At 33.9% G+C, this 18,994-nt stretch overlaps 1 protein-coding gene across 1 annotated transcript in view; it reads left to right on the top strand.

Annotated features, from left to right (window-relative positions):
- Positions 1 to 18,994, top strand: part of LOC136041409 (mucin-2-like) — a 105,611-nt gene that overhangs the window by 23,947 nt on the left and 62,670 nt on the right. The window contains exons 5-8 of the mRNA XM_065726064.1: positions 2,601 to 2,721; positions 4,071 to 4,820; positions 11,025 to 11,258; positions 13,974 to 14,262. Of these exons, the coding sequence (XP_065582136.1) occupies positions 2,601 to 2,721; positions 4,071 to 4,820; positions 11,025 to 11,258; positions 13,974 to 14,262 (1,394 nt within the window). The remainder of the gene's footprint in view (positions 1 to 2,600; positions 2,722 to 4,070; positions 4,821 to 11,024; positions 11,259 to 13,973; positions 14,263 to 18,994) is intronic.

The following is an 18,994-nucleotide window of genomic DNA, read 5'->3' as shown; positions in this document are numbered from 1 at the left end:
TTCTGTGTCATCGATTACAAATTCGAATTTTTAGTGCCATTTTTACGAGTCTAAAGGATCTAAGTGTGATCAACCCTAACCCATTGCCCTTTTTGTTACTTCCCCTCTATAAATGTCAAAGATAGACATTTGAAGTTTTGACATTGTTATTTCGTTTGTAATAACCGAAAGATGCAGTAAATGTTCCTCCTGGGGTGACTTGGAACTTATAGACTCTGGGTCAAGAACGGTAAATAATATAAAATGGCAATTGTTTAAACTTGGGTTTTACGATGGAAAAAAGAAACTTGTTTGATCTTAGTTCTGTTATTGGTTCAAGACTGTCAGAGATTCTGTTGGCTGAAAGATTCAAATTTTTCCTTGTCTCTCCTTTATTTTACCACCGCGCCCTTTTCACACAACCCTGCCCTCTTAAATAATGTCACCGAAAAACAGCCAAGCAGCCTGTTTTTCCTGGTCGGCACAACCCTTCTATCATTTACTCGTCTAATTAAAGAGACTTCATTGGAGAAGGAATAATCAAAAAGCTACTGACTCTCCACTAAACTGGACTAATGAAGGCCCTGAAAGGGCCAGTAAAGGTGTTCCCTTGCCAACTCTCAAGGGAGGTTCAGAGTAGAAATCTGGAAGGTTTTTTTAAGGTCATGACAAATAAAAACATACAACTGGGTAAAAAATTATTTCATTAGTGTACAATTTCTGTTTTTTTTCTTTGTCTGTTTATTGATTCTAATCCATGTTCGTTGAACGCTTGAATTATTATTGGAATTTATTGCTATAGGTCTTTAGTTTAGTGTAGCCTTTTTTCTATTGAGAAACTGTTTTTATTGAAAAGGTCATTTTTGATTAGTCATAAATTCATGATATAAATTAAATCAACAAACATGCTATATCTGCAGCTATTGAAAACCATTTTGAAAACCAGCCATTAAAAGCCATTTGTGCTCTGATTTAGTCACTTTTTCGATTTTGTTAAGACTACTTCCAAAGGCTAGTTTTCTTGTGTTTTTTAAAGATGTGTTCTTTTTGATGATCGAATGGACACAGTGGCCTTAGAATATTGGAAAAGGGATTATTAGAACAAAAACTTAAATTTATAGTACCCATTTTAAGTGCCAGAAAAGATTGGAGGGCAGCTAGGCCCCCTCCCACACCCCACTTTTTTCAAAATCGTCTGATCAAAATTTTGCGATGGCCATTTTGTTTTTCGAATTTGAAAAGCCAATAACTATGCTTTTGGAGATATCATGACCCCCACAGCCCCTGGAGCAAGGTCTTTTAAGTTATAAAATTTGTTGATTGTTTACGTATAGTACTTTTTATTGGAAAGTATGCATACATTTTTTGGTGGGACGAATCATCTTCTGTGGGGATTTTCCACGGGGAAAATCTTACATGGGGAGGTAAATTTCCAGGAGGTGAATTTTCCAAGAGAAATTTTATTCAGGAGGAATTTGCCAGGATTCCTATACAAAATTCTTCTTATGTCGTGGTTTCTCTTTGCCGGCTCAATTTTACACGAATATATGTTAAAGGCAATTGTTCGAGGTAAATTTTCACCAGGAGTGAATTATCTAGAGAATAAATTTGTGGAGATGAGGGCTTTTTCTGTGGAGACGGAGCCAGATTTCTTTGCGCTATTTAGAAAAACGATCTGGAATTAAATTTTTTAAACACATGTTTTTTAACTTAAACAAAGATTAAATCTTAAACAAACAAAAATTATCACATATATGAGGGGGGTCGCTCCTCCTCGCTCTTTACGCTAAAGTTTAAATTTTGTCCTAGTTCCTTAAGAACACCTCCTGAAACACAAGGTTCGTTAAATTAGAACAATAAAAAGCTTTTTTTAACTACTAAAAAACTTTAGCGTATAGAGCGAGGTGTTGATGATAAGCAGCCCCCCTCATAAGCGTAATAATTTTCAATTGTCTTAAGTTTCAATTTTCGTCCTTACTTTTGGGTTGCAAAAACTTGTTTTTTTTTATATCTGATTTACTAAGTGACGAACCTTTGCACACCTGTTATGTAATTAGTGCTGTCATATTTCACCCAAGCAAAACTAGACAAACTGTTAGGTTAGGAAGCCTAAGTCTGGATTAACTTTTAAAGTTTCGTATAGAATACTTTTAAAGCCCCCTCCCACCCAAAAATTGCTGGTTCATTAGACGTGAGCATGTTGAGAATCTCACAGTAGCTAATCTTCTTATTTGTAGTCAAATTATTTCTAAAGTCTATTGCTGAGTTTTAAGATATAAGATATATTTCAACCAAACAAAAACAACTCAATAACACAATCGCAAGGCCCCCCTCCCACAAAGGCTGTATGGCCTATAAAAGAGGGGGCATTTACTGTTAAGTAGATTATTATAACTACTGTCGAGGTCCAATTACGCCTCCTATTGAATAATTTACTCCTCGCTATAAAGTGCGACTGCGCTATCTGAATCCTAGGTCTTTTAACCATGATTTCTTTTATTTTAAGTACTTTTTCATTACCAACAACACTGGCTGCACTTAAAGCTTTTATCTTCTAGCCATAACTCGTATTATAATTTTAAAAAATATTTCTATGTCCTTATTTTTTTTTCTGTTACAAGGATTGACGGTGCTACCTGCACAACGAGCGAAGCTGGTGTTTATGATGCTGACTGCCGGTTTTTCCCGAATGAAGACAATGCTACATCAGTTTCACTCATGTCTTTCCATTATCTTCCAAGCGTAAGTTTTTATTTGTTTTTAAACTATTTCATTACATCATCAAAAGAAAATCATGAATAGAAAAAACCTCATCATAGTCTGCTCTTTTCTTGAGAGCAGAAAAAATTATTAAACTGTCAATAAAACAACTGATAGAGAGGGAAATTTTATCTAACACTTCTTCTGGGGTTAATCGTACCGTAAAGTCACACTAAATATCTGCTATATATCATTGGAGGGGAATGCAGTAAAAACTTAACCACTTCAAAATATATTGAACGCGGACCTGATTTTCTTGCTTAAGCTAAAACGTGTTAAAATGGACTATACTTTTATGACAATCTATTTTGACTTAACCATATCTCTATTATTTAATTAGCACCATGTCATTTAGACTCAAAATTTGCAAAAGTTCAGTCCACACACAGGGTAAGCAAGAAAAAGGATTCACAAATAAAATAGATTGTTTCGTTTGTGTACACTTAAAAGCCTTTTTCTAGCAACGAAAGCACATCTAGAACTTGGAGGTGTCAAGTCTTTTGAATCAGAATAAGTGACAATATAAATCTAATTTTTCAAATATTTTTCTGTTTTTAATCTAGCTTCTTTGTTATGTAAACCATGTCCATCAAAATTCTTGATTTAAAATCTGTTTTACTTATTAATTTTTACCCACTAACTAGCATCGTAGAAGATTTTTTAAATGAGATAAATTTCAATTTTTTACAGAAAGAGGAGGAGAAATATAGTTTATAATTTCCTTCCTTAAAATGTCAAGATTTAATTCTTGAAATATGAAAATATGTTCTCTTTATCGAAATATCAAGAAAAGTGACAAAATCTCAATTAGAGCAGGGGAATATATATTTCAGATGAGAAACATGGTTAAAGGTCAATTATGTGGAAATAAGGATTCTAGGGCTGGCCTACTCCTAAGGTTTGTTTCATATATAACAAACTTGTACTTTTCAATGGTGTAAAAATATTCCATATTGTCCTTAGAACCTCACTGTTTTAACATAATCCTTTATGTTATGTCTCCTTCTCTTTACAGTTTTATAAAGGGTTTCTAAGCTTGTGCAGCTATAAGCTTTGAAACAGATTTTAAAGGCTTTCAATTTAAGATTATTTAAGTAGCAACACTTGTGGTATCTTCGCAATATACTCCCGGAACCAAAGAATTTTCTGCCTAAAACTTGTTTTACTGCTAAACTAAATATTTCTTAGGCTATCTGTGTACAAGCTGCTATCTCTTCTAATATCCTGATGTACTTTTTTACTTTATTACTTTTCTAAACTGCCCAAGCTTTCACTGACTTCCAAAGGGTAGTACGGCACTAGAAATTATGTACAACTCTATTATATTCCAGGCTCTAGAATTTGACGATACACTTTATCACAGAAAAGCAGTTCCCTCAAAGCAAAATCAGCTCTGCAATTATGAATCCGTATGGGAAACCATGATGAAAAATAGTGAAGATTTTCCAAGCAGCAGCACCGTTACCAAGCCAACAACTTTTAAAATAGTTAAAAGAATTTCATCACCTGTGATATTTGCTATTTTTGATGCTGGACTATCAACTAATCCAGATGCAGACATTGAAGTTATAAAAAGTCACCTTCTTAGTGCCTCTGAGTCATTTATTGGTAAACATTTTGGGTTTGCAACATATTCTAGTGCAACAACTATTAAATTTGATGTAAGACTTCCAATTACTTACTTAGAAGATTCTAGTGCTGTTGGAAGTGCTTTAAATTCTGTAACTCAAAGTACTGACACTTCCTCAACCTTTTCTTATCCTATTGACAAAGCCATTCGGATAGTATTGGATTACGGTGCTCCTGCTGGAGCAGTGGTGTACGTCATAGGCCACGCAGGCAACGATTATCGAACTGGTTTTTTGGAGCCCCATGTCATATCTTTAGCGTCCGAAAATGGAATCAAAATAATTAGTCAAGAGTCGGGTATTTTAACTACAGCGAATCAGCTACAACGCATATCAAATTTGACAAACGGTGCTCATTTCCAATTTTCAGGAGCTTTTTCAACGGAAGAGCTTGATGCAAACTTGGAGGGGATACTGTCCGAATTTGAATCTGTAAAACAAGGTCTAAGAGTCGTAAGTGGATTTTTTGTCTTGAATTTTCTTGAGCTATAAAGAAGAGTAAACTTGGATGAGAAAACTGGTAACACATAACTTGAAAGTTTGATCATAATATGAGCATACAAGCGAAAGTTTTCTTTTCGCTTGAAGTTTTGCATTTTTGAAAGTGTTTGAATTTATTGCAAGTGCTTTACCAGAAGATAAATATTTGATTTATAGTGATTCACTGTCAGTACTGAATTATTTGATGTTTGGTCGCAGGCCAGCAAGAAAACCAGGGCGTGAAATTAGGTGAGATTATATGCATGAGATTGTAGCAACCTGGGTACCAGTACGTGTTGGTATTAGGAAAAATGAACAGGCGGATAAGCTAGCATAATGGGGTGCTAGGTATAAGGAGAATTTAGTATGTCAGTATTTAGTGAATGATCTCTTATGTTATTGAGAAGTCATGAATAGAAAAGCAGAGAGAGGATTTTTTCAGAGGACTCAGAACAAGATCATTAAATTGTATAATTATGGTACCCAACCTTCGGATCTATGCCTTCTAGTCAGGCACCTGGCTATCAGTATATTAAGTCTTAGAACAGGCCATGCTCGAATTAGGAGTGTTTCGTTTAAATGGAAGTCAGTAGATTATACATTATGTGAGGTTTGTAAAGTGGAATAGGATGTTAGGCATATATTAATGTACTATAAAAACTATGAAACACAGAGACTGCCCACTGGAAAAAGATTGCTTAATTTATTTTGATGCATTTCCACTCAGAAGTATCCTGGGTCATGCAAAGACACCACCATGGACTAGGAATTATCTGTGGAGTAGAGAGGAATTATCTTAAATTGGGCACTAGAGCTTTGAATTATCAATCCAATGAGCCCCTCCAAAATTTATACTATCACCCTTTATATATAAACCTCAAATTCCCCCAGAGCATAACTTACAACCCTTGATCTGGGGGATGTAGGGGAGGGGGTTGTCTTCCTCAAAGACATAACTTCCGGATCTTTCAACAATGTTGAACAAAATGGCTATTTAAAAATGTGAATTGAATTATTTTGGGGTAATGGTAAGCGTGGGAGGAGGGTTATTTGTCCCCCAATAACTTTCGACTATTGAAAATTACAGAATTCCTTTCAGTTCACAATCGAATGACTCCTTTCCGAAGTATACACGAGTACTTCTACGATACGAAGTGCCATGGTCTAAACAAAAAAAAATAATAAAAAAATAAATAATGCACTGTGCCCACATTGCTCTTTACTTAGGCAGCTCACTGCCTATGATTTCAGTTCGTTTTGAGTTTCATTTATTTGTTGATAGCTATTTGTGATAGTTTTATGCTTCGAAGATTATTTGCCTTTATTTCTGCTTAGTCATAGCTTAAGGGAGCTGTTTAATTTTCTTTAAAAAATATGTTTTGTGGAAAAAGTTTTTTAAATTAATTTATATCTTTTTTAACTGACAGAGTCTTTTTCATTGAAAAAATTATATCATAGATATTTTCGTTTTTTTTCTATAAGAATCATTAGTATGGGTTGCTGTTTGTATCTCGGTGAAACTTTTTCAAGAATTTTAAATCCTGACACAAACAAAATTTTTAACTTAATCTTATAGCTTCTGAAGTTGATCTGAAAAATAAAACTTAATGTCCTTCCGAGAAGATTCTATTTATGCTTTTTGACCACCTGGATTCACTTACGCTCTTTCTATTTATTGACAGAACAAGAGCAGAAGTAGTAAAAGTAGTATCCCCAAAGGTTTTAACTTAATAGTCCTAGTCGTTATCGATGTATTGCTGAGGTGTCTTATTGGCAACCATACACACAATGCCTTTTCATTTATTATAAAGCAACATTTAGTTTCAACGTATATTGGGCCAACTGCGTAATTGTGGGGGTTGACGTGCGTAATATCTCTAAAGACGTAGTTGCTTGAGCGTTCTACTATACTGAACAAAATGATCATCTCAAAGTTTTGACTGGATAAGTTTGGAAAAGGAATGGTCTTGAGAGAAGGGCTGCTTGCCCTCCAACCTCTTTTTATTCTTAAAAAGGTCACCATATCTTTTAATTTTGAATCAAATAAGCTCCTTTAAAAGTTTAAATGATATTTCTAACTATTATAAAGTGGTGCTTCTTATGATATTGCTTATATGCCCTTTTGTGTCAAAGTGATCACTTTTGAGTCCAAGTAATCGGGGGGCTGCCTCCGATCACTTCCGACTCTTAAAAAGGGAACTAGAACATCTGATTCCATATCCAATGAGCCCCCTCCAGATCTTATACGATCATCTTTACCATAAAAAATTTATATGCCCTCAGGGCATAGCTTACAACCCTTATGCTGATGGCTGTTGAGGGGGGGGGGGGGGGGGTGTCATCCTCAAAGACATAATTTCCTAACCTTTCCAATACGCTGAATAAAATGGGCACCTAAAAGTTTGTGTTAGATGTATTTTAGGGATTGATGGGCGTGGGGGGGCTTCTTGCCCTCCAATCACGTTTGACCATTAAAAAAGACCCTTTCAATTTCTGATCGAATGAGCCTTGTTTGAAGTTTCTACGAACAACAAATGGCTATTCCAAAATATCTATCGGATGCATTTTGGGTAAATAAACGGTTTGGGGGGGGGGGGGCTATCCACCCTTCGATCGATTTGGATCCTAAAAGAGGTACTAAAACTCTTGATAACCATTTCCCCTTCAAAGTTCATACGAACATCCTGTCTATAAAAAACTTATAGGCTATCCCCCCAGTGCATAACTTACAACCCTTGCCCTGAGGGCTGTCCGGGGGAGGGTCTGTAATCCTCAAAGACATAATTCCCGGACCATTTAACTACGCTTAACAAAATTGCTACCTCAAAATTTTTATTGGATGTATTTGGAGAAACGGTGTGCGTGGGAGAAGGGCTAGCTGCCCTTCAATCACATTCGACTATTAAAAGAGACGCAAGCCCCTTCAGTTTCTAATCAAATGAGCCTTTTTAATATTTCTAAGCCAACAAATGGCCATTTTAAAATTTCTATCAGATACATTTCGGGAAAATACGATGTGTGGTTTGGTATCCACACTCCGATCACTCCAAATCTTAAACAGAGCAGTAGAGCTTCTGATTACCAATCCAATAAGATTGATTACCAGTCCCTCCGACGTTCGAACGATCACTCTTTCTATACAAACCTTATATGCACCAGGTTATAACCTATAATCCTTGCCTAGAGGGCTGTGGGGGGGGTGTCATCCTCAAAGACATAATTATCGGACCTTTCAACTACGTTGAGCAAAATAGCATCCCCAAATTCTTATTGTATGTGTTTGGGGAAATTCAACTCCCTCGATAAGAAGTGTTCTAGTTTAAAAGAAACCAAAACAAAAAAAAAATACATTGTGCCCACATCGCTCTTTACTTAAGCAACGCTATTTTGCTGCCTATGGTTTGATCGGGTCTCAATTAGTAACAAGGAAACTGTTATGGGGAGATAAGTAGAATATTTTTAGAACACATTTAAATCTTGGTAAAATTTTAGTTAATGATGAAAAAAAAAATATGTAAAAGAAAAGATTTATTCTTGGAGGATTATTTTACATAGTAAAAAACTATCCAATGGAAAAGATTTATTATCTGAGGGAAAGTAAGAGGCAATATTAAAATGAATGAAAAATATTCTAAGATCTTCTAGTCATGATAGCTTTGTAGTGTGGAAATATGACAGTTGGGAAGTTAGAGGTAAGACACGGAAGACTATGGGTGCGATTTTTGAAGTGAAGGGAGTACCTTGTTATTCAGAGGAAAATATAAATAGCCTCCTTATAAAGAAAATTGCTAAAAGAAGGTTTAGAGTATATAAGGGTGTTATTTTGGTTTCCGTAAGAAGCAGATTACATAGTGAGATACACTAATTAAACTAAAAGTTAATGTACCTAAACTTTGTTTGAATTTTTTATATAACGTTTCAGTTGAACAACAAGGGGGTGTTAGGGAACAGAACACTTTGAGTGTTTTAAGTGTTTAGGGAACACTTTAAGCAATTTCTCACTCATAGATTAATGATTGAATTTAAAGCCGAATAGTTGTGGGCATCAAGTCATGGCTAATTGTAGAAATAGCCAAGACAGATAGTCCAATTGAGTGAGAGGCAATTATTGCATTAAACCCTCCTTATTGGGATTGTATAAAGATGATGTTAGTTCATTTATTAATAGATAGATATGTCTGTATATTATCCGTCCGTGCGTCAATCTAGGGTAGTAGAACTAAGGTAGATAGTCATAGTGCTAAGATAGTCATAGAACCTATAGTTTTCCAAGTTTTTGTTTAAATGGTGCGGATAAACGGTGGGAGTAAGTGTGCCCTCTCTTATTGGACCAATTACTTGTTTGTTGTCTTTTAGCAAGCCAAGCCTGCCTAGAGTCTCAGGCAGGTTGCCAAGGTTTTAAAATTGATATAGGACCATTAGATCGCCTTGAATGAGAGGTAAACAAGGCCCACCTACCTATGGTCTTAAACCAAGAACCAAGAATTTAGAATTGACACAGGACCTTTAATTTGCGTGGAATGACTGGCAAACAAGCGTCTAAAGTCAACCACTTCATCTCTCTGTTTTGTAAATTATGACCAGGCATATTATTCCGCTGCTAGAAAAGCTATGGTGAGCATCCTTCATTGTAAAGTAAATCATTTAAGCATACAAATGAGATCAGTATTCCTTCCAAGAATTCTGTCGATATAATGTATCATTAGAGTGTATACGGTATATCATTTCAGAATTATGCAGGAAGTGAAATAGCTGGTTCGGTTTGGTTTTTACGAGTTAAGAAGGGTTTTGTCCTAGCCTCGGTTATATGGGTTGTTTGGTGAGCTATCTATCCTAGAAACACGGCAAAGGTAGTGGAAGAACTTGCTTTCTAATGAAAAGTAGAACACTCCAAAACTTACATTATACACATGATTTGAGCATCTTAAAAAGGGGAGAGGAGCTAATGAAGATTTTAGTGTTTGAGGTTCAGGGTTCAAAAATAGTTTCGAAAATAATTTTAAGAATCGATGTCAATTAAGCTAAGACTACATAATGTTGAAGAGGTGATTTTAGGTGTAAGAAATTCAGTCAAATGGATAGATTTGCTTATCTTGGTAGTACTTTCAGTAAAGACGAGGGACTCAGTAAACATATAAAAAGTAAATAATCCAGTAGGCCAACAGGATATTTTAATAGTTAAAAAAATGGGAAGAATAACAGAATGCCTTTCCAATAAGGTTTGGGGGGGGGGGGTGACAGCCTCTGTCATACTTTGGATCATTCTTTTTTTTGTTAAAGAATAATTAAACAAAGGATCAGTTTTCTCAGGGTTTTGTAATATCAAAGTTATACTTTGAGAGAAAAAGAACCTAAATCTTAGGTAAACAATTATACTGACATGACACCCCCTCCATATTTAAAATGGGTTTGAATTAAATTTTAAAAATGACAGATATCAAATAAACGAATTTTGAATGTAAAGAGCAAGATTTGTCCTGAAAAAATAAATTTATCCTACACGTAAGGAGGTTGTTGCTCCTTAATCCTTAAAGGTAAAATGCTGTAATAATACATCAAATACCCAATAGTATGATTGTTTTGCCTTAAAGAAATGAAATCGTGAATTCTTTGTATCGGATTAATAATCTCATTATTCATAAAAATAATACACTTTTATAATCATATTCTGCTATATAAAACTAAAGTGCTGGTTTCAATATCGTAAAACAATAAGATTAGTAACTAACATACTAACAATTGTGTTTGCGTAAAAGAATACAAAACTGCTATAAACAATTATAAGCGAAAATATTTGGACAGTTCGAAACATTTTTTGAGGAAATATCGGTTGATATTAAATGAAAAATTCAAAATAACTTGCAAATTCATTAACTTAAAAAATAATCGTTGACAATCTGTGTGTTTTAGACTTTTTCGGAGTTTGAAATCCCACCTATTTAATTTTTGTAATTCATTATTTTGTTTTGAACTTCCTGACAAATTAATATTTAGCAGCAAAAACTGTTCAGCGGTAATTGTTAAGAAGAATCGGGAGGGTGGGAAAAAGCCTTAAGTTTAGCCAAGATCTTTACTTTCCTTTTTACATTGGGAAGAATATTCTCTGTCTCAAAAGTTCATCAATAAGAAAGTGATAGTTTTTATTTATGTTTTTTCCTTCTTCTTGACATTTATTAGGTGGTCTCAGAAGCTGTGATTGCTGTGCAAGAGTCTACTTTATCATTCACGTTAGATGCTCTTATGACTGATGAGCTATATTTTTTTGTCACTGGTAATAGATTTGGTGCTGGAAATCTTGGAACTTGTTCCTCTAAAGTGGCAGACCCAACTGGTGTTGAAACAGATTCAATTTTTCAAGCAAATTGGGGAAGAGAAGGCAATCAAAATGCTATACTTTTTTCAGCAGTAACAGTGAGTTTATTTTAATTAAAATCAGTTGCATAGACCGTATTTTTGATGCTCTTTGTTATAAAAAACAAGATATATCCATTATAACTTAGTTAGAACGAAATTAAAATAGAATAAATAAGAAAAAGGAAAAAACACAAATAAAATGCGCTTAAATTGTAAGGCTACCATAGTATGCATAAGAACAACATTGAAATCAGAGCATTAGATTAAAAGGTAAGAGCACAAAGCTTGGATTGCCTCGAGAGGTTTTTGCAGTAATCTACGTCAGCATTTCTGAAAATTGTTTACCATGGACTAGTGTGAGATTAAAATTTTTTCTGACCCATATTATTGGGGAAAGGCTATTTATTTGCAAAACTAATTTATTTTTGATTATAATAATTTTTTATTTGCCTATTTCAAACCTTATAATTTGAAAATCCTTGTGTACAAAAGGTGTGAGTAATCAAAAGAATAATAGTCATGAGGATTTGCAATTTCAAAAAGTGAAGTAAATTTGCTTCCACGGTTTTGTTTTGAGTGTGAAAGACGTTGTTGTTTGTCATCGCGTTTAGATTTGAAGTGAAGGATACAAATTTTGTTCTCGAATTAGGATCAACATCAGATCTGTTTCAACACTTATTTTTCAGTATATTAAGGCTGAGAATGCTGATTCGTGGTGATAATAGTGAACAAAAGTTGTAATTTTTTTATTCATGCATATTTTTGTAGTGCATCGAAAAATGTCTTGTTTGCTCAGTTTTAAACGCTTTTTTATATCAGTTTGACGCATAGCTATTCAGCTATTTGTTCACTGAAGTTAAACTTTTTTTCAATGTTAAAAGAAAAGGGATCTTTAACCCACATATCATGCAAGTAATATCCGAAAAGTCGTCCTTTGGAATTCAATGCAACAAATGAAGTAAAATCTGTTGCACAAATATGTAGCTTTTTTAAGCACTGCCAATTGTAGAATCTGTAAAGAAAAAATAAAATAAAAATGAGATGGCGGATGTTCCTTCAAAACAGCAAATATTTGTCATTCAGCTCACATAGATGTTTTAAACGACTCTTCTTTAAGGTTGCTGTGAATTAAAACACTAAAGGAGGTGTTTATCATCCCTCCCTGCTTCCTTGTATCTTTTAATGCCAGGTATTACTTATAGTATATTAGAATACCCACACACAATCATTGGACAACTCCTGAGTCGGTTTAAACAGACCTTTGTGGCAGTCGGGTATTGCATGTGCTCAATCATTGCTTAGACTAGTGCACGCCGTCAAATCAACACTGTACCAAGAAACAAAATCATCCTTACATGCTTAGATCTCACCGCCAAGTGAAGTTGGCTGTAAAATGATAATCTATATAAAAAAGTATATATTCCAACTTCCCTTTATTCCCTTTCCCCGATTGATATATAATTTTGTAAATAATTATATGCATTTACACTGTTTTGTGATCCGACGAAGTTTCTTTCGTCAGATTTTCTATCGGGTTGCGGCCAACTCTTTGGAGGAAGTCGGTGCAAATCAGAGGCAACGCATTAGTATTGCCTCTGATTTGCTGTCTAAAATCTACTACATCATTGGTACTTTACTGGAAACAAACAATGTTACTATTATTTTCTTTTGTACTTAATATTGTAAATAAATATTAAATTCACACTAAAATTTGAACACATGATCTTTAAGTAATTAATATCACTATACATCAAATATTAACTTTGATTTTAATAGTTTTTACCAAGACTGTTCAAGACAAATATAGTTTCACTACAAACAAGAGTTTGGATACTGCCCCCTTCCTGAAGTGTAAAAACCTAAAGCCTACTGCGTCATTGGCACTTCACTGAAAACGAATTGTTTTGCAAATATTTTCTTTTCCAGTTATTACAACGTCGAAATAAAAATAAATATTACAATTAAATAAATCTTGAACTGATGATCTTTCAACAATTATTATCATTATATATCAAATATTCAATTTGATTTTATTTGTACTTTCCAAGATTGTTCAAGACACAAATAGTTTTAGGTAAAGCGCCAATGGCAGAGTAGGTTTTAAACTTTGACAGTGAGAGAAGAAAGCAATACCCAAATTCTTGTTTTAGTGAATTTTCTTCGTTTCAAACTTGATTTTCATATTCAATTTAAGTTCCACTCGTCTTAAGAAATATTTATTCATTTATATTAGTATCTATTGTATGTCTGTTTGCATTGATTGCTTATCTAGTTTCTGTTCGTTTTGGGTTTCATTTATACTTCATTATCAAAATATTTTTTTTTCGTTTTAAGCTTTATTTGCATTGTCAATTTAAGCATTAATCGTTTTAAGATTTATTCGTTCATTTGAATTAGTAATTGTTCTATTTGTTATTATTATTTATTTAATTTCTGTTTGTGTTGGGTTTCATTTGCTCTTTAGTAGTAATTCCTGATCGTTTTGAGTTTGAATTTGATCAGGTGTTTGTATCTTCTGATCTTAGGCATAACATGGCCTTTACTTTTCTTAGAGAAACTTCTTTTTCTGAAAGTGTTTTTCTTTAATTAATATATAAAATAGGGTACTAGCTATTAGTTTCTATTATGTAGGGAGTGATTCTGATAAGATGTAAAAAACTAGGAAAAGAAAATATAAAATATTTTGTATGAACACATGATGATATTGTGCTATACGAAGTTTTAATCAAAATGACTTCTTTTTTATTGTTGAATTTACAAGTCTAATTTTAGGCATCTTCTGGAAATTGGACCGTTAAAACCACATGTACTACCACCTCAAATTTCTGGGTTGATGTTATACTAAAAACTGATAATATTGATTCTGTACAAATCAAATTGTGGTCTTCTGCTGTTTCACCCGAAAATGTATCTCCACCTTTACGAATCTTTGCGAAACCAATGATTGGTCAATTTAATGCTGGTAACTTGAAACTGAAAGCCCACATAAGAGATGTGAACTCAGTTCCCATGCGACCTTCTCAGTATTTTACTATAAATCTAGGCGATGATGGTTTCGGCGGTAAGAAGTAATTCTTTGTTTTTGTCTTGTTTTATATGTGAATAACTGTTGTAACCCCCATCACTGCCTCATGCTTGACACTCCTGTTGCAACCTAAAAAAGAACAAGTTCTAGAAAATAGCAACCTAAATTTCAAATCTTATTTAAGAAAAACATAAATCTAGGCGATGACGGTTTCGGTGTTAAAAGTAATTTTTTGTTTTTGTCGTATTTTAGATATGAAGAATGGTTGTGACCTTCACCGCCACCTCTTACTTGCCATCCCTGTTGCAACCTAAAAAATACAGGGTCTAGAAAGTAGCAACCTAAATTTAAAATGTTTGTTGAGAAAAAGATTCATGTGAGAAAGAATTGCCGTTTGAAGCTGATTTAGGAATAGGAAATATTATTTTGATTAATTTCCATTGTATGAGATTATTACAAGAGTAAATTTACAAGCATTTTAAATAATTGCCTACAATCCCTTCAAATTGCCTCAGGTCAAAAAAAAATTGCATTATTGGAATCATCGTAATCGAAAACCCCGCTTCGGAGTATTACAGAACCCCATCATGAGCAAAAAGGAAAACCATAATTTTGCATTGGAAGCAGGAATGTGTCTATTTTCGGGTTCCTCTTTTGTTCCTGCTTCCTGTTTTTTGATTGCCACTAGTTGGGCCTTGAAACATAATACAGATACGTTAACTGGTAGATTTAAAAGCAAATTTTTGTAACCATGGGTTTTTTGTAGGTATATTGACTAAGAACTACTGATTTGAAAAAGAACCTTGACTCTCTTTAGAACTTATTAGTGTAAAACTTCAAAATCTGGATAGATCACGCAAGTCAAACCAGGAAACAGTAGAGTTAAACATGGCAAAGTAAAGGTTTCAACAAGACACCTTCAAAATGGACCAAAACGCATAGAAAGTTCAAACAACGAAACAATACTTTGCCAATTTTTCACTCTCCCAATCATTAAGCTTAATTGTAAACTTTAAAAAAATTGGATATTTTTTCAGTTTTATCTTTACCCGTACATATTCAGCATGTTTTTTGGATAAAATTTTTTTTGATAAAATGTTTGGATAAAAATGTGTTTCTTGAATTTCCAACAAAGCTAAAGGAATGATGTCTTCTTAATTGACAATTCAGCAAAGAAATTCAGTGATTTCAGAAATTCAGATTTCAATGAATTGACAATTCAGTGAAAAGATTTTTGGTCAGCCAGAAGAAGCTCGCCAGAAAAAATTAAAAATTGAGTTGCTACAAGATTTATCACGAGCTAATGACACTATTAGTCATTTTGAAACCCAGATTATACCTATCACTGGTGGACAAAAAAACTTCAATAGTATGAAGATGACACTGAACTGTCCAGTAACCACAAAAAATCTATTTCTTTGGCCGCATAATTAAAAATTCAAGAAAAAAGATGTCTTAGCAAAAGAAAAAGAAATAAACCATTTACATGCGAGACCTTCAGAAATTTCACATTTTCCTACCTCTAAAGCTTATACCTATAAAATTTGTGGCAAATCATTTTCAAATTTCTATTTTGTAGATTCATTTTAGACTTCTTACAGGAGAAAAGCCTTATACTTGCATCACTTTTATTAAACTATTTTTTCATAGTTTCATTATTTCTTATTATACTGTCCGTAGGTTTCATTAAAGTTGTGACATTCCATGTGTAGTTTCGGTAATTCTCTCTGTTTTCTCTCATGGCTAAAGAATAGTGACGAAACTTTCTTAGATCCTTTCTTGGGGGACTTAAAATTGTATGTTTGGTGAAAGAAGGTCAAATATTTTTTTTTCTTTGGTCCTCAGAAAGAGTGTGCTACGTTTTTTTCCCCTTTTTTTCATGCCTTTTGTTTGGTGTCCTCTCTAAGCAAAAGTACTATATAAATCAAGGCCGTATTCAGGGGAAATACGGTCATCATTTTCTCAGAATATACAAGCATATAAAGCTTAATGGACAAATCACCACCAATAAACAAAAGGCGGAAGTTTAGACCCCCTTGACAATCAATTTTTTCAGCATGATTTTGTAACATTGAACGTATATATTACCTTTTTTGTACTATGATCTAATTTCATCTTCTTGGTTTCAGTCTTACACCTTTTAAATAGCAAGGTTAAGTGTTTATTGAAAGTTTGAGAAAAGTTTTGAAGGAAACACATAAACGTATCCTTAACAGAAGCTTTAGAAAAGTCAGAAACACACAAATAAAAATTTCATCGAGAAAAAACCTTTAGCAGAAATTTCCATCAGGAAAAATATCCCGTAGCAAAATTTTCAAAGAGGAAAAAACTCTTTCGCAGAACATGCAGACGAGTAAAAAACCCTTTAGCATAAATTTCAAATGACAAAGAAACCTTTGCTAGATATTCAAACAAGGTAAAACAATTTCACAGAAGATTTCAAAAAGTTGAAAACACACATAAGGAATTCTCAAATACGCGTTTAAATCAAATGAAAAAACAGGGAACATTCTAAAATAATTCCTGAACAAATAATTTTTTAAATTCAAGAAATGACGAATCCAAGAATTCAAAAAAGGTCTTATACACGCACTCGTGCCAGCAAAAAGATCCTCACCACAGTGGTTGGTGGAATGATGAGACACCCCGACGTCATGGCAGCCTCAGAGTATCTTTGTGCATCATTGTTTGTTGCTCCCGAACGTTGAAGCATCGACCGGGGTCTATTGTGGTAGTTTGCATCGGCAAGGGACCCCAGCAACTTCTTTTTACTTGCACATGTTTGTATGTCACACGTTTCCTTAATCCTTGAGTTAATGATTTGTTGAACTCAAGAAACTCCAAATTCATTTAGTATTTTCCCTTTTTTTAGTTTTTGTACAAACACATTTGAGATTTCCTTCTGCATGTTTTTGAATTTCTGAAATTTCTGCTGTATGAATTTTTATTGTTTAAAACTTTTGCTAAAGGAGTTTTTCTAGTTTGAAATTAATGCGTCCTTTTTCTTTTGAAGTTTCTGGTAAAAGATTTTTTGATTTTTAATTTCATAATTTCTTTCATTTTTAGGATTTTTTTTTATTTGAATTTTTGCTAGGGGATGCTTCTCATTTTAAATTTCTTTTCAAGTGTTAGTGACTTTTTTCAAGTTCCTATTGAAGTTTTTGACCATATGTTTCGTTTAAAGACTTTCTTATGCTTTAATTAAGCGCTTAACATGTCTAAATCATAGATGTACGATCAAAATAAAGAAAATAAAGATAATACAAGACTATTATACAAAAAAAATTAATATGTTCATTGTGCTAAAACATGTTAAAAAAATATTTTCTAGGTTTCTGTATTTGCTCTTTCTGTTTAAACTTTAGCGTAAAGAGCAGGGCGTTGATGAGGAAGCAGCCCCTTTCATATACGAAGTAATTTCTGTTCGTTTTAAGTTTTAATGTCGCTCCTTACTTTCAGTTAAAACAACTTTTTTTTTATTTAATTTCTGAAAGTTTTTGAATCAATGCATGTTTTGATTTTGGCTCTCCGCAGAGGAATAATTAAAATGAAATTTGCATTTTTTTTTTTTTTTGCTAAATGGCTTTCTCATAATTTTGATCGAATGATTTTGAGAAAAAAAGAGCGGGAGAGGAAGCCTAGTTGCCCTCCGATTTTTGGTTAATTAAAAAGGCAATACGTAACTTATAAATTAGCTTACGTAAAGAACTTTTGTATTCTCATGTTCTTATTACATATTTGAGGGGGTTCGCCCCCTCGTCAGTACCTTGCACTTTACACTAAAGCTTAAATTGTGTCCCAATTCATTAAGAATGACCACTGAATCACAAAAGCCGTAGAATAAATAGTTGAAACTACTAAAAATACTTTAGCGTAAAGAGCAAGGTATTAGGAGGAGGTAACCCCCTCATATGAGTAATAATTTCTGTTTGTTTTAAGTTTTAATGCTGCTCCTTACTTCCAGCTGAAAAAAAACTTTTTCATATTTATTTTTTCGTTGTTTTTTTTTAAATAATGCTAGTAAATCCTGCGCTCCCTTCATGGAAATTTTCTTCCCTCATGACAAATTCCTCGATGGAAAGTTCCCCAAGCATATCCCCCTCTTTGCAACCCCTCCCCCAACCAAAAAATCCTTCTGAAAACGCCTGTACACTTCCCAATAACCATTACTATATGTAAGCTGGTCAAAGTTTGTAACTTGTTGCCCCTCCCACGGGGACTGTGGGGGAGTAAGTCGTCCCAAAAGACATAGTTATAAGGTTTTTCGACTACGCTGAATAAAATGACTATCTCAGAATTTTGATCCGTTGACTTTGGGAAAATAATTAGCGTGGGAGGGTTAATAAAAATTAACTTTTTATTTCCGTCAGAATGAGCCCTCTCGCAACATTCTAGGACAACTGGGTCGATACGATCACCCCTGGGAAAAAAAATAAAACAAAAACAAACAAACAAATAAACACGCATCTGTTATCTGCCTTCTGGCAAAAAATACAAAATTCCACATTTTTGTAGATAGGCGCTTGAAACTGTCCTGTGGTGGTGCAGTGGATTTGACCTTAGCTAGGGAAAACAATCCGTATTCAGATCTATACCTCATTATTCTAATGATTGCCCCTGAGCTTTGTTGATGGTGATTGCTAATCGAACATTCCCTGTGTCCCCATCGTCATTTATATATCCCCCTGTGCCCCCCCCCCGCGTCCCCATTGTAGTTGTGTCCCTGTGTCCAGGTGGTCATTTATGTTCCCTTTTTCCTTTTTTTAAA

Source organism: Artemia franciscana, unplaced genomic scaffold (assembly GCF_032884065.1).
Source record: "Artemia franciscana unplaced genomic scaffold, ASM3288406v1 PGA_scaffold_218, whole genome shotgun sequence".
Taxonomy (NCBI): Eukaryota; Metazoa; Arthropoda; class Branchiopoda; order Anostraca; family Artemiidae; genus Artemia; species Artemia franciscana.
The sequence above is the reverse complement of the archived record's forward strand: the minus strand, read 5'-3'. Positions and strand labels throughout refer to the sequence as shown.